Below are 14,902 nucleotides of genomic sequence, written 5' to 3'. Positions count from 1 at the left end.
GACATAAACCTCTCAATATTCTGACAAGTCCGAGACTTCCGTAAAGAAAGTACGGAAGGAATTCCCTTCTTCTGGTACAAACTCACACACACGCACCGCCCCGCCCCCGAAAAGCTGTGTGTCCGCAAAACGCACTACCCCGCGCGGGTCCCGGCACACACTTCGGAACCGGCTGGGTGCCCGCCCGCCCGCCCGCGCGGAGGCCCCGCTCCCTCTCGCAAGACCGCGGGCCCGGCGCACAGAGCGTCCTTCCGCGCCTCGGCCTCGGCCTCGCCGCCACCCGCCGCCCCAGGCCCGGCCCCGCGCCCGTCCGCGCCCCTCGTTACCTTTCCGCCGGAAGAAGGACATGGCGGGGCCCGGGTCGGGGCGGAGGGCGCGGGGGGACTGGCGCGGAGAGGACCCGGCTCCCCTCATTCAGCAACCGGCCCGGACTTCCGGGTCCGCAACGGCCGCCGCGCTAGGCCGAAAAGAGACCCGTCTTCCGGGTGTGGGCCCCGCCGCCTCCTGGAGACGTGCCGGTAGCTGCCGCCGCCATGTTAACAACAAGCCGCCCGCCCGGAATTCCGGTCCTTCCCCGCGCGGGGCTTCACGGGAGGCCGCGCGCCGACCCCGCCCCCCACCCCGCCCCCTCCCGCGGCGGGGCGCGCACGCGCCGCCCACGTGACGCGCGCGCGCACGCGCGCGCGCAGCCTGCGCTCGGCTCGGGACCCCCTGGCTCTCGCGCGCTGGGACTGCGCGGGCGCTGCCCGAGCCGAGCCAACTCTCCCGGAAGCGGGGCCCCTGCCACAGCCGAGTGTGGCCAGGGCACTGGCGGCCAGAGCGGCCGCACCCCCGCGCTCCCAGCCAGCGGACTCCGGAGCGGGCCTCGAGATGCGGGCCAGGTCCCGGGATGCGGATTCCGGGCACCACCTGCTGTGTGCGGCTCCGCGGTCCCCGCGACCTCAGCCATGGAGGAGGAGCGTGGGCCGACTACAGGACGCGATCCCTGCGAACGCTCAGCTCTGAAAGGGCAGCGACATAAAAGCCTCGCCATTATTTACCGGGCGGCCTCCAGTGGGTCATCCTTCCAGCCTCGTTCAAATGCCATTTTCCTATGAACCTCTGACCGCCCTCGCCCCTAAAGCAGAGTGACCAGCCTCCCGCCCGTGGGGCCCCTCCCACAGGACTGCGTAATCCCTGTAGCTGGGCGCTTCTGCCAGGGAGGAGCCTGTAAGATCAATAAATGGGTTTTTCAAATCAATGACGTCGATCAGGTGACGGACGGAGCAGCAGAGGTCCAGAGAGAAGGGGCAACTGGTCCCAGATTATTCACCGTGTCTCTGCTGAGACTGCAGTTGAGATTGTAACCAGAACCCGGGGTCTTTTCACCATACAATCAGAGCAGGCTGATACATTTGTCTGGGTTCGGGGCATGTAAGGTAATCACAGCTGATGCGTATTGAAAGTTCTCTGAGCGCAGGTGCCAAACCCTCCAGATTGATGATGGTCCTTGTGGGTGATCTTGGTATGGGGGAAACCGGACACACAAACATAACCTGCCCAAGGTCACGTCCTAACTGGAGGCGAAGCCTGGACCTCAGAGTCGGCTCCAGAGCCAAGGTCAAGCTTCTCCCTGGGTGGGGAGAGTGTCCGGGCGGGAACAGGAGACTGGCCGCGGCTGTGGATGCCCGAGTGTGTCCCCGACCTGAGCAGGTGCTGGGAATGGACCTCTGTCTGACGGTGGAGGCTGCAGCGGGTCCGAGCGGCGCCCCCGGGTCAGCAGTGCGCTGACACCAGCCTGGCTCAGGGGGACCACTCTCTGCGGTCTGTGGCCGGTGAAACCCCGGATCCTGCCCCTGCTCCTTGGAAAGGGAGATGGGGCTGACGTCCAGGGCGAGCGGGGCTGGGGTGGGTCTCGGTGGGTTCCCACTGGGTCGGTGTAAGGGGTCAGGGGCATCTAGCGGGGGCCTGAGCGCAGGGCGGCTACCCTCCAAGCTAGAAGTGCGGCGCCCTCTCTCCAGAGTCCACAACCCCTTGGTAGGGCTGTTTCGTGTTTGTTGACTGGTTGATTGGTTGGAACGCATGGGACGGGACGGAGGAGTGCAAGACAAGCCCCGAACATCTCCGGGATGGGAGCAGCGCACAAGGGGTGCGGGGGCGGGGAGAAGCGCTCCAGTCCCTCTAAATCTGCTTCCTCTTTTCTTCAACTACGCAAAGAATCAACTTAAAAGCAGGGTCCTATCGCGCCTTCCAGCGTGATCTCTGTTCCGGAGCCCCTCCTAGCAGAAATTCTGCAGCTGCCTTTATTCCCGAGACGGCTAAATGCATCCCAGTCAGCTAATAATAGCCGTCATTATTTATACAGTACTTATCACATGCTCTCAAGGGACAGTGATTTAGAACCGCAATCTTAGGTAATCCTTCACCTTCTCCCCCACAAAAGCCCTTGTGAGGTGGCTACCATCATTACCCCCAATTTACAGTTGATGACTCCGAGGCTCAGGGTAACTTACCCAGGATCACAAAGCTTAGTAAGGGGTAGGGACAGGATTTCAATCACCATCAGTCTGACTTCAAGGCCATTTGCTTGTACCACTTCCTCCTGTCTTTCCCTCCACCTGCTGCTAATTCCCATTTATCCCATGTTCCAGCGTGAGATGTCTATTTATTGGGCAAGAATGAGGGGATGAGAGATATTTAGCAGTGCAGACACCTTCTGAATCACCACCTGTTAAAGTGTTTATATGCTTAGGGAAGCCTTAAGAGAATTATTTAATCTTTTGGAATGTGATGATCCACATATGAATAGAGGTAAAATAAAACAACAATATCAAAATAAGCAAGAAGATTCCATTAGCCTGAATACCCAGTTGTGACAAATTGACACTTTGCATTGCATTTCTAAGTTAATTTGTTAGAGCCACTTTAATTTACACGTAAAACAAATTTAATTTTTGTGAAACAAAATTAGTTTTTACCAGAAGGAATTTCTTTCATTATGTTCCTAATTTTAAGAGAATCCTCACAGGCTTTTTCTACCAGTTGTATTAATTACAACAAATCAGCGAGGTAAAATCAGCAAGTTAATTATCACAAAGCCAGTGAATAAAATTAATCTCCTACGACAAATAAGATTTACAAATCAAATGAATGGTGTTCTACAACAAATATTCAAACACGTTAGTTTTCTATATCAAACATTCATAACATCAAGGAAACTATTCAAACAAATTGTTTGATATTATAGGAAAAGAAAGCTCCTTGTACTTTTTTAAAAATTTATTTATTTGTTTTTATTTTTGGCTGTGTTGGGTCTTTGTTGCTGTGCGTGGGCTTTCTCTAGTTGCAGTGAGCGGGGGGCTACTCTTCGTTGCAGTGCGCGGGCTTCTCATTGTTATGGCTTCTTTTGTTGCAGAGCACGGGTTCTAGGCGCCCCGGCTTCAGTAGTTGTGGTGCATGGACTTAGTTGCTCCGCAGCATATGGGATCTTCCTGGGCCAGGGCTCGAACCCATGCCCCGTGCATTGGCAGGCGGTTTCTTAACCACTGCGCCACCAGGGAAGCCCTCCTTGTAGCTTTTTAATAAGCAGATAAAAACTCAGATTTTTAACAAAATTCAGAATATATATTCATATAACTTAAAATTCTCCTCAACTGTCTAACAAAGGCTAATTCATAACCCAGTGTTTTACGTTATCAAAAGCATTTATATCAATAGCTCTGTAAAATTTATCTCTAAAAAAAACTGTGGCCTCTGATTTTAGTTTTAATCGAAGGTGAATCAAAGCAATTTGGGCTTAACAAAATTTATTTCTTCTGTAATCTCTATATCATGCCAAGTAAATGGGAGTTTAGCGCACATTTTTCCCATCAAAGGAACCCAAAACAAGTAGTCAGGAGATTATAACAATAATAATCTCTTACATTTGCATAACAGAGATTTTCACTTCTAATAACAGTGGAACAGGTAACTGGGACCAGCCAGCCACCTGCTGAGGAAAGCTGAAAAGGGTGAACAAAATCTTAAAAGACATTGAAGAAATAAGAAGGTAATAAAGAATTACCAGGTGAAGATAGAGAAGAAAAACAAAATCCAGTGAATCATGTCCTGCGTTTGGGGCCTCCTGCTCTGGGAGCATCCACTGTTCATGGAAAAGAGACTGAGAAGCTGAGTGATGCTTTTGATAGCAACACAGACTAAAAGGACAGAAGTTGGAGCCCAGGGCCTGCTTTGGGTTGGGATTCTGAAAAATCTACGCCAGCCCTTGCCAGGATGCAACCCAGCTTCAAGTCATCTGTGTGACTCAGGAAACCTTAATCCCTCACAGGAAATTAAGAAAATCCTGATTGTTAGTGCTCCAGGTGCCTGATAGAAGCAAGTGCAAATCCTCTTGGAATAAGATACTAACATCCAAATTCTCAAATTATTTCCACAAACAATTTTTCAAAAATAATGCCTAACACACAATCACAGATATCAGACACATGAAGAGATAATATGTCAGGAACAAGAGCCAAGAGAAGTGGCAGGTAATAGAATAGTCACAACAGAGCGCCAGGTAGTGGAATTACTGGACATAGATTTTAACATAATGCTGCTTACTATGGTCAAGGATATAAAAAATGACTGGAAATTTGGTCAGAGAACTGGAAATTTGGGTAGAGAACTGGAAACTATAAGAACTGACAGAGTATATACGAAAAGGAAGCAACTAGAAATTCTAGAACTGAAACACAAAATAACTAGATAGATCTGTAAACTGAGTTACAGCTAAAGAGAGAGTCTGTGAAAAGATGAGTCAGAAGAAAATATCCAGAATGAAGCATGTAGTGAAGTTTAGAGAAATAGAGAATACAGTGAGAAAGTTTACCATATGTTTGATCAAAGTCCCAGAAGAGGAGAAGAGAGAGAATGTAGCAGAGGAAATATTTGAAAAATTAATGGCTGATAATTGTCCTGAAGTGATGACAAAAACCAACCTACCAGGACTTCCCTGGTGGCGCAGTGCTTAAGGATCCGCCTGCCAATGCAGGAGACATGGGTTCCAGCCCTGGTCTGGGAAGATCCCACTTGCCTCGGAGCAACTAAGCCCGTGCGCCACAACTCCTGAAGCCCGTGCCCCCTAAAGCCTATGCTCCACAACAAGAGAAGCCACCGCAGTGAGAAGCCCGCACACCACAACGAAGAGTAGCCCCAGCTCACCGCAGCTAGAGAAAGCCCGTGCCGCAGCAACAGAGACCCAACGCAGCCATAAATAAATAAATAAAGAGGAAAGCCCGCGTGCAGCAACAAAGACCCAATGCAGCCATAAATAAATAAATTTATTAAAAAAAAAAAAAAACCAACCTACTAGTTCAGGAAGGACCATGAACTCCACACAAAAATAAAGGAAAAGAAATACACACCTAGATTATTAATAATGAAACTTGAGGAAACAAAGAAAAATTATCAAACGTTGCTGGGGTGGGGGAAATAGATTACCTTCAAAGGAATGACACTTTGGCTGCTGATTTTTTTCAACAGCTACAATGGAAGCCAGAAGACTGTGGAATTAAATCTTCAATGTGCTGGAAAAAGTAACTACAAACCTCATCAAAAATATATTTCAAAGATGACACAAAATAAGACATTTTCAGACAAAAAGAGGAAAAAAATTGTCACCAGCAGAACTTACTAAAGGATACTCCAAAGAATTTGCTACAGGCCAAAGGAAAGTGATATCAGATGGAAAGTCTGATATGCAAGACATTATAAAGAGCAAAGAAAGTGGTAAATATATAGACAATTGTAAATAAACATTTAATAACATTGTGAAAGTAACCAACTGTGAAGTGAGGGGGCACAGTCCACGTAAGATCACCCTAATTTATGACACCAAATACAAGTTTGGGGGGGCCCCAAGACCACCCTTAGGTTTGATAATTTGCCAGAAGGACTTGCAAAACTCACTGAGAGCTGTTATATACTCACAGTTATAGCTTGTTACCGCTGAAGGATACAGATTAGAATCAGCCAAGGGAAGAAATACCAAGGGCAGAATCCAGGGAGGTACCAAACACAGAGCTCCCAGTTGTTCTCTCCCCGTGGAGTCTGGACAGCATTACTTCCAGGCATTGATTTGTAACGGTATTCATGGAGGATTGCCAACCAGGGGAGCTTACCCAAGCCTTGGTGTGTAAAGATTTTTGGGGGCGGGGCAGGGTGCCATCAAATAAGCGTCGTTAACTGCCCTTGTGGCTGATCTCAGTCTCCTGGCCCTCAAGGGGTCACACCCGATATCGCCTGACCCAAAGCCCCCATCCCAAATCACACTGTTATTATATGGCTGGCCCAGGGCCAAACAAAACAAAACACTCCTATCAGACATGACATTCCAAGGGCAAGAGATAACTTCCCTGCAGCCCAGGGCTAAGGCCAGACTCCCCTTTGGGCAAGTTAAATTGTTTTCTACACAAACATCTAACAGGTTTAAAATTTTCACCAATGTGGCAGGCCCCTGAATCTTTGTAGGGCTTATATCCCACCTCCTGGCACGTATGTGTCTTACCAGGGCATCTAGAATACCTGCCGTTTCTTGCTCACTGGGTCTAGGTAGCATGATGTCATCAATATAGTGCCCCAGTGTGATGTTCTGCAGAAAGTCCAGACAATGAAGGATTCTTCAGACCTGCACTGTCCAACATGTAGCCACTAGATACATGTAGCTATTCCGCACTTGAAATGTGGGTAGTTGAATTCAGGTGTGCTGTAAGTGTAAAATATACAGCAGATCCCGAAGAGTTGGTATGAAAAAATAATTTAACACAGCTCACTAATATTTTATATTGATTCCATGTTGAAAAGATAATATTTTAGATGTGTTGGGCTAAGTAAATACAGGTATTATTAATTTCACTTGTTGCTTTTTGAACTTTTTTTAGTGTGGTTACTGTGAAGATTAATAATTAATAAAAGGAAACCTCAACTAAAACTGAAGTTGAGAAGGCCTGTAGAGGGAGGTCTCCCACCCTACCCCTCACCATTAATTACCCCAACAGGAAGACATCAGTTACTGATGGGGAGATGGAGAGAGGTACCTTACAGCCCCGAACAGGAAGTGCCACTGCTCTACTACCACAGAGGGTGGAAGGAAGGCTTTCTTCTCACCCAGCAACAAGCCCAGCCAATGGAAAACACCACAGCTCAGCCAATGAGAAGCTGTCATCATCTGGACTTTTAGTTCCCTCCAGTGAACTTTCATTTTTTCCTTGCGGATTTGGTGTCTTGTGAGAGCCCGATTCCTGATTCATAAACAGCTGTCTTCTCTCTGTGTCCTCACAAGGCAGATGGCACAAGAGAGCTCTCTGGGGTCTTCTTTACAGAGGCACTGATCCCAGTCACGGGGGCTCTCGGATGACCTAATCACCCCCAAAGTCCCTATCTCCTGATAGCATCACACTGGGGGTCAGGATTTCAACATGTGAACTTGGGTGGACGCAAACATTCAGTCCATGACACTGCCCATCAATCTCCCTCCAGGGACATAATCATCATTAGATCAGCCATTCCGCATAGCCTGAGGGTCAAGTCACCCTCGGCACCTTTCCCACCTGTGTGGCAATTACATTCACCATGTCTCTGACAGTTTAGGGCTGTCACATGGGCTCTGCTATTCTGAAGTCCTGTTATGACCCTTGACAGTAGGGAGCACAGTTCCATAGCAGCATGTCCTCCCCTAAGTCCTGGGCCACCATTCAGGTTCTCATGACCTAGTGGCCTTCTCACTAATTCATTCCTTCTTGTTTCAGAGAAGGGAGTGACCTCTGGGACTTCGCAGGAAACTCAGTCAGCTGATGGAGACCCTGGCAGGACACAGGACATTCTGACTCCCCACCTCTCTCACCTAGGATTGTCAGCCCTCTGGCATGTCCAACCTGCTCCAGGCATAGGCCAGCTGCTAAAGGAAGACCACACACAAAGAGTCACAGGTGTTTGCAGTAAAGCTGTCAGGTTTCAGTGCCCAGTGAGTGTGGGCCAGGGACAGACAGTGTCTGCTGTGTTACTCCAATTCCCACTTGGGGGCTGAGGAAATAACCACAGGGTGGGTCTGAAGACTCCCTAGGCCCCCTGTCAGCTAAACTGGAGCCAGGGCTAGTTCTCTTCTGACCTCCATAGGCCCTCATTCTAAGCACAGGAGCCTGTGATGTTTTGAGTTTTCGGGTTTCAGTCAGTCTTATCACAGATCCCATATCACAAAGTCCTTGGAAATTCTGGGTGTTCTCCCTTCCCTGGTGCATAGATACCCTGGAAAATGACCTCAAGTCTCTCTGGGGGGATGACTGGAGAAATATTTGCTATCTATAGGTGTGGTGGTGTTGCAAGGTCCTTCCTTAAGGAGAGCTGACTTCCCTGTCAAACGATGAGTGCTGGGCCTGGGAACTGACTTATACCTGGAAGCTTCGGAGAGAACGTGATTTTCCATGAGGACAGCTGACATCAGCCTCCTGCTCATGAGCTCTTGATTTTTTTTTTTATTATATAATCAGCGTGTCCTAGTCGGGTGTCCATCTCTCTCCCCACTAGGAACACAGTGACCCACTAGTGACCCAATAGCCACTGCCCCAGATCCCTGTGGTTTAAGGAGCCCTGAGAGCTGGTCCAGCCTAGTTTTCTGGCACAATAATTACACTCGCCTTCCTTTGATATTTCAGGGCAGTCACCTGGCCTCCTCTTCCCGTTTATGGCCACCCCTCACCGGCCACACTAGCCGACAGAGCACTGCCACCATTAAGCATCTCAGGCCAGTGGCCTTAATAGAGGCTGTGTCCTTCTTATACAGTAAATCAATTCCAACATTTCCACCTCCTTAGGCCTTCTCACCTTTCCTCAAGACTATGTCAGTCCCCATTTCTCTAGGCCAAGTTCCATCCCAACAGTCTATTTGGAACAGCCCTGGGTGTTCTTGCTGTACCACTGGATCTTGACTTTCAGACAAAGGCCCCCAAGTGGGAAAACACTCCCCTTACCCAGGCTTATATTCCACTGTTCCCCAGTCCGACAGCTTCAAAACCCTCCCATGTGACCCCGGTCTCTGCCCAGGTGCAGTGGCCCCCACGGGTCCTTTGGCACGTGTGCTGTTTCCTCTCATCAGAGCAGGGATGGCTGTGCAGAGACCTGGCCTTGGCTGTTTGCTTTGAGGCCATCAGGAGTGGAGGGCAGATCTCCAGCAGAACCGGAGGCACCTTGCAGGGCACCTGCCTCCCCTGAGGTCGTGGTCCCACCTCCTCTGGAGAGGAGAAGGGGCTCGAGGAGTCTGCAGGTTCAGCTGCTCGGGGTATCCTCTCACATGCCCTCATTTCACAGGTCGGATTCCACGCCTGCCCGTCAGGTGGGGTCCCATTGGGACCACGCACTCTTTTTCAGCTCTGCCACTCCTGCAGTTACACCGTGGGCCTGCTCTGCAACAGAGTCTGTCCTGCAATTGCTCCTTACAAGGGGTCGGTGGCTTTCACCGTGTGACCCAAGTTGGCAATTAGCCACCCTGAGCCCCCCACCCCTTCCAGTTTTCAACTGGCAGCCAGGCCACCGCATGGTCATTACAGGTATTGCCGCCCCGGGACACTAAGTGCCTCAGCTGCACCTAAGGCCACAGGTGAGAGCCTGAGTAATCTTGCTGCATGGGGCTCCCTGCTCACTGGCGGTGACTGGCACCTCCACTCCCCACCAGCAACAGTACCTTTTTTATAAATTGGAGTCTAGTTGATTTACAATGTTGTGTTAATTTCTGCTGCACAGCAAAGTGATTCAGTTGTACATATATATACATTTTAAAAATAATCTTTTCCATGATGGTTTATCTCAGGATATTGAATATAGCTCCCTGTGCCATACAGTAGGACCTTGTTGTTTATAACAGTGCTTTTATTGCTGTTATACTGGTGAATATTCTAACTCCCAAATTTCAACCACAGAAAGCAAAGCCTGCAGCAGAGGGCCCCCAGCAGGGCTGCATTAAGGGCGCCTTCACGGGGGAGGGGGGGAGGGAAGCGGGGAAGGGGGCGGAGCCAGTGGGAGCCGGTGCTCCCGAGTGGGCTGCCCGTGCGTGGGAAGGACCGCCGGGTCCGTGGGACTGCGTCCGGGGAAGTGTACAAACTGCGCCCACCGGCTCCCAGCCCGCACTGGGCAGGGATTCACCCCACAGGGCGTCGAGTCTCCTGCGCTCCAGGGCTGGGGTGCAGACCTCAGGGCGCGGTCAGTATGGGAGCCCCGGAGCCGGGGGAGGGAGGCACAGCGGGGGCGGGAGGCGAGGTGCTGTCCCGTTACCCCGGCGCGAAGCCGTCCGGAGCCCGTGCAGAGCTGGCAGTAGAGCCAGCTGAGACCGAGAAGGTCCGCAATGGCCCAAGTCAGGGATAAGAGGAAGCCGTGGGCGAACACCACGCGCTTCACACCCCGGCCCACCACCCCACCCCAGACCGGCAAGTTCAGAGCGGCCAGGAGTGCAGCCGAGGGAATGGGTTTGTAGGGTCGCAAAGGTGCACGGATTCCAGGGCATCTGTGGAGCCTGGAGGTTTGACTGCCCATTTCTTTAACGTGCTAATTTAAGGTGAGAATTTCAGCTATCATTTTTTAATTGCAGTATAGTTAATTGGCAATGTTGTGTTGGTGTCAAACATACAGCAAAGTGATTCAGTTATATATATTCTTTTTCAGGTTCTTTTCCCTTATAGGTTATTACAAGATATTGAGTATAGTTCCCTGTGCTATACAGTAGGTCCTTGTTGTTTACCTATTTTATATATAGTGGTGTGTATGTATTAATTCCAAATTCCTAATTGATCTCCCCCCTCCCGTGCTATCACATTTGGTAACCATAAGTTTGTTTTCTTTGTCTGTGAGTCTATTTCTGTTTTGTAAATAAGTTCATTTGTATCATTTTCTTTAGATTCCACATATAAGTGATATCATATGATATTTGTCTTTCTCTGACGTACTTTGCTTAATATGATAATCTCTAGGTCCATCCATCTTTCAGCTATCATTTTTGAGCACCTACCAGACATACTTTTAGAAAAACCTAATTCCCATAAGAGGTCTCATTTTTCAGATGAAAAAGAGTCTCAGGTGGGCTCTGATTTAACCAGTCTGCCTGATTCTAGTGACTAGGGTGTAGGCTGGACATTTAACCCCAAATTGTTTTGTCTCCCTTCCCCCAAAAGGAGACTAGCGAGCCTGAACCTTTATCATCAATCCTCTTGTCCCCTCCTTTAATTGCCTGTGTACAATACCATCAAACTCATTCATTTAAAATGAATTTGGGTGGCATCTCTCCCATATTCTGTTACTATGGGGATCCATCCTGAGATGCTCAGTATCTAGACGAAAAGCTAGAGATGAGAATCTAACATTTGCTGAGTGCGTACTGAATGCCAGATATTGTCCAAGGGACTTTTTATTCGATTAAAGTAATGGTGCATTTAATTCTCACAGCAGCTTGAGATCTTAGGTGTTATTATTTGCCTCATTTTGCAAATGAGCGAATGAGTCTTCAGAGAGGGCAAATGAATTGCCTAAAACGTTTCAGCTAAAAAGGCAGAGCCAAGGATTGGAACACAGTTTCCTCTGCCTCTAAAGCCCTCTTTCTTTGTGCCATGCTGCGTAAAGGGTTGGTTTGTCAAATCTGATGACTCATTTCATTTGAAAATAATAACCAGGTTTTGCACAGGTGTCTTTTTGAGAATGTGAAGTGGCTGAATGACTTTCAGTTCCTGATTCTCTTTGCCCTGACTTAGGGGACTCAGAAAGCAAGTGTGATACCCCGGTCTGCAGCAGAAACGCAGATGCCCCCAGACAGCTCTTGTTTGTAAGCCGAGCAGAGCCACAAGCAGAGGCCAGAACCTGCCCGAACTGGGATTCCTCAGACCCAGGTGCTGAAGGATGAACTTTCCATCTGAAGACTACTCAAACCTGCACATGCTTTTGGGCATAGGCGTTCGTAAGAATTTTTTATAACTGATGAATGTGTAGGGAAACTGAGCCTTGCCCTCGGTGTTGTCAGACAAGTCGACCCTGTAGCCAAGCAGAGAAAACAGCTAGCGGCTGGGTCTTGTGCAAACCCTCTTTGCACAGGCTTCTGGAACCCGTCTGGCTAATCGTGCCACGAGGGAGCTGGCAAGACCGGAGTTGTCCCCCTCCCGATGTGAGAGGAGAAGAGGGATGGTGAAACCATATCCCAGAAAGAGGGAGGCCCTGTTCTGGGGATGGTCTGTGTGTACGGGGCCAACGGGGATTTCCCGTCTGGTGTTTCCTCACCGCAGCTGCAGGACTAGGTGAGTCTGTCTCTTAACCGTTGTCTCCACCGGGTTATCCAGGAAGACTGACTCCACCGGTTCCTAAATGTTCCGTTCCTGAGTGTTACGTCTTACCAGAAAGAATGTAGGTCTGGGAACAGTGATTTGGATATCTACCCCAACCCAATATTTGTTCTTGCGTAAAGTACTTACCGTTGATGAGTGGCATCTGTAAAATGGAAATATCACCTACCCCTTGGGGGTGGTTGTGCATTTAAGGATAATATATTGGAATAGATAACTAATGAGAACCTACTGTATAGCCCAGGGAGCTCAATGCTCTGTGGTGACCTAAATGGGAAAATCCAAAAAAGAGGGGATATATGTATCTGTATAGCTGATTCACTTTACTGTACAGTAGAAACTAACAAAACATTGTAAAGTAACTATACTCCAATAAAAATTAATTTAAAAAATAAAGATAATGTATTGGAAGTGCCTAGAACAGAGCTGAGCCTATAGAAGTCACTCAACAGGTAGTAGCTGCTACAGCCGTTACTGTTGCAATGGTTCTATTGCTTTCGTTATTTATTTATTTTTATAAATCTATTTATCTTATTTATTCTTGGCTGGGTTGGGTCTTCGTTGCTGCGCGTGGGCTTTCTCTAGTTGTGGCGAGCGGGGGCTACTCTTCGTTGTGGTGCGCGGACTTCTCATTGCAGTGGCTTGTCTTGCTTTGGAGCACGGGCTCTAGGCACATGAGCTTCAGTAGTTGTGGCTCGCGGGCTCAGTAGCTGTGGCTCACGGGCTCTAGAGCACAGGCTCAGTAGTTGTGGCGCATGGGCTTAGTTGCTCTGCAGCATGTGGGATCTTCCCGGACCAGGGCTCGAACCTGTGTCCCCTGCATTGGCAGGCGGATTCTCAACCACTGCGCCACCAGGGAAGCCAGCTTTTGTTATTTATTTATGTTGAAGGTCTAGGTCCTGTTCTAGGCCCTGGGGTATGAAAAGGACCTCATCAGGACACTCACAGGAATTCAGGACAACTGGGGGCAGAGACCGTGGCCCCCAGGAAGGGACCATCAATACAGGTGCCCTGTTTTGGAGGAAGGTCAGGAAGTTCTGGTGGCTTCACCCTACCAACCTTTGGCTGCCTGCTTGATCACCATCCCCGACCCCCTGAGATTCGTGCTCCGCCTCCTGGAACGTCACCCCTCCTGTGCAGGTGCCAGCAGTGCAGCCGTGGCACAGCTCCAGAGGGAGGAGTCCACCTGCTCCAGTGGCTCGTTTACATGGGCTGCCAGGTGCTATGATCACCCAGTCTGGAGGGGGTGGGAGAGAAGGATACGGCTGCTCTTGGGGTTGCAGAGGGAGACTCTGTTCTAAGTGTTCTGAGAGTGGAGCCTGTGGCCGAGGGGTGTGAGGGGAGAAGCACCTGCAGAGCAGCGGGACTTGAGGAAGCCGAGGAGGAAATCCCTGGGCAGGTTTCAGAAGATGGTCCTGAGAAGGGAGCACAAACCCACATGCTCCCAGCATCACACAATATAAATATTGCAGAGTCTACTGGGGACAAAGCCCAGAAGCAGAGATGTGTCGGGCACACAGTCATGGCCCAGGCAGCCCAAGCCCCCAGGGACGAACCTGCCATCCGACAAAATCGGGCCATTACCTCCTGCAAGGAGGGACTGCACACTTGAGCACCCACGGGGAGGACTCAGCAAACAAGGGACAGCATAGTTATTCTGGGATTTGCGGGAAGGGTGGCGTGTTGGCGACATCTAGACAGAGCCGTGTTTTGATGGGCTCAGAGCAAAGCAGGGTCAACACCCTGTTGTGTTGAGGGTCAACACTGGGTCTGGACCTAGAGCTTTGTTTCTTCTGAAACAACACATTTCATATAGTTGGGGGTTCTCGTTCCCTATCAGAGGGTAAGGATGGGTATTAGGGGCAACTAACAGATTCTGCCTCAGTGGCAGAGCCCAGATTCAGAATGCAGCTGTCTGACCCCAAAACCAGTGCTCTCAGCCTTGGCCATTCATTTAATCCCATTTGTAGACCCAGAAATGTCTTCATGCCTGCAATGGCTCCCAGTGTATATGCAGCTAATGTCACATGCAGGAATATACCTCCAAACGAAAAAAGTGTATTTATATTTGAAATTGAATTGAATTTGAATCCTGAAGTTGTAGTTAATTCCCATGTAACATAGAGGTTCTTAACTGGAGACTGAACCTGGCTATGGTCTTGGGTGGTCCCAGGATCCCTGGAAATATGTGGGATTGGTTTGTGCATTTATCTGGAGTGTTGTTTCATCACATCTTAACATGAGCCCATGATCCAAAGTGTTATGAATCCCTGCATAAAACATCTAAAAGTTCTTATTCAAAACTCCACATAATTCTGCTGTATTCTGTTAAAAGCAGCCTACTCTTTGGGGCTCTGCATTTCAGGGTGCCTAGTTCAGTACTACATCAGTCCTGTAGGTGGCAGCAAAACCCTCAAATGCACTTCTGGTTTCTGTATTTTCTTATCACATTTTTTTTTTAATGCCAAGGATGGAACCCAAACCTGGAGCTTCTTTCAGCTCTTTCAGTGGTTCATCTCACCATGAGCTAAATATATTGAAGTGCCCTGTGACCACCTGGTGAGAGGGGAAGG

General features: G+C 49.2%; 1 protein-coding gene across 5 annotated transcripts in view; it reads right to left on the bottom strand.

Moving 5' to 3' along the window:
- Positions 1–1,219, bottom strand: part of AKAP10 (A-kinase anchoring protein 10) — a 55,585-nt gene extending 54,366 nt beyond the window's left edge. For 4 of the 5 annotated variants that reach the window (XM_036836506.1, XM_036836508.1, XM_036836509.1 and 1 more), the window contains exon 1: positions 327–552. In XM_036836506.1, the coding sequence (XP_036692401.1) occupies positions 327–414 (88 nt within the window). In that variant the 5' untranslated portion in view covers positions 415–552. Of the gene's footprint in view, positions 1–326; positions 553–1,040 lie in introns of those variants that run through there. The other variant, XM_036836507.1, reaches the window with a different exon arrangement.
- Between the last annotated feature and the right edge of the window lie 13,683 nt (positions 1,220–14,902).

Source organism: Balaenoptera musculus, chromosome 20 (assembly GCF_009873245.2).
Source record: "Balaenoptera musculus isolate JJ_BM4_2016_0621 chromosome 20, mBalMus1.pri.v3, whole genome shotgun sequence".
Lineage (NCBI taxonomy): Eukaryota > Metazoa > Chordata > Mammalia > Artiodactyla > Balaenopteridae > Balaenoptera > Balaenoptera musculus.
The sequence above is the reverse complement of the archived record's forward strand: the minus strand, read 5'-3'. Positions and strand labels throughout refer to the sequence as shown.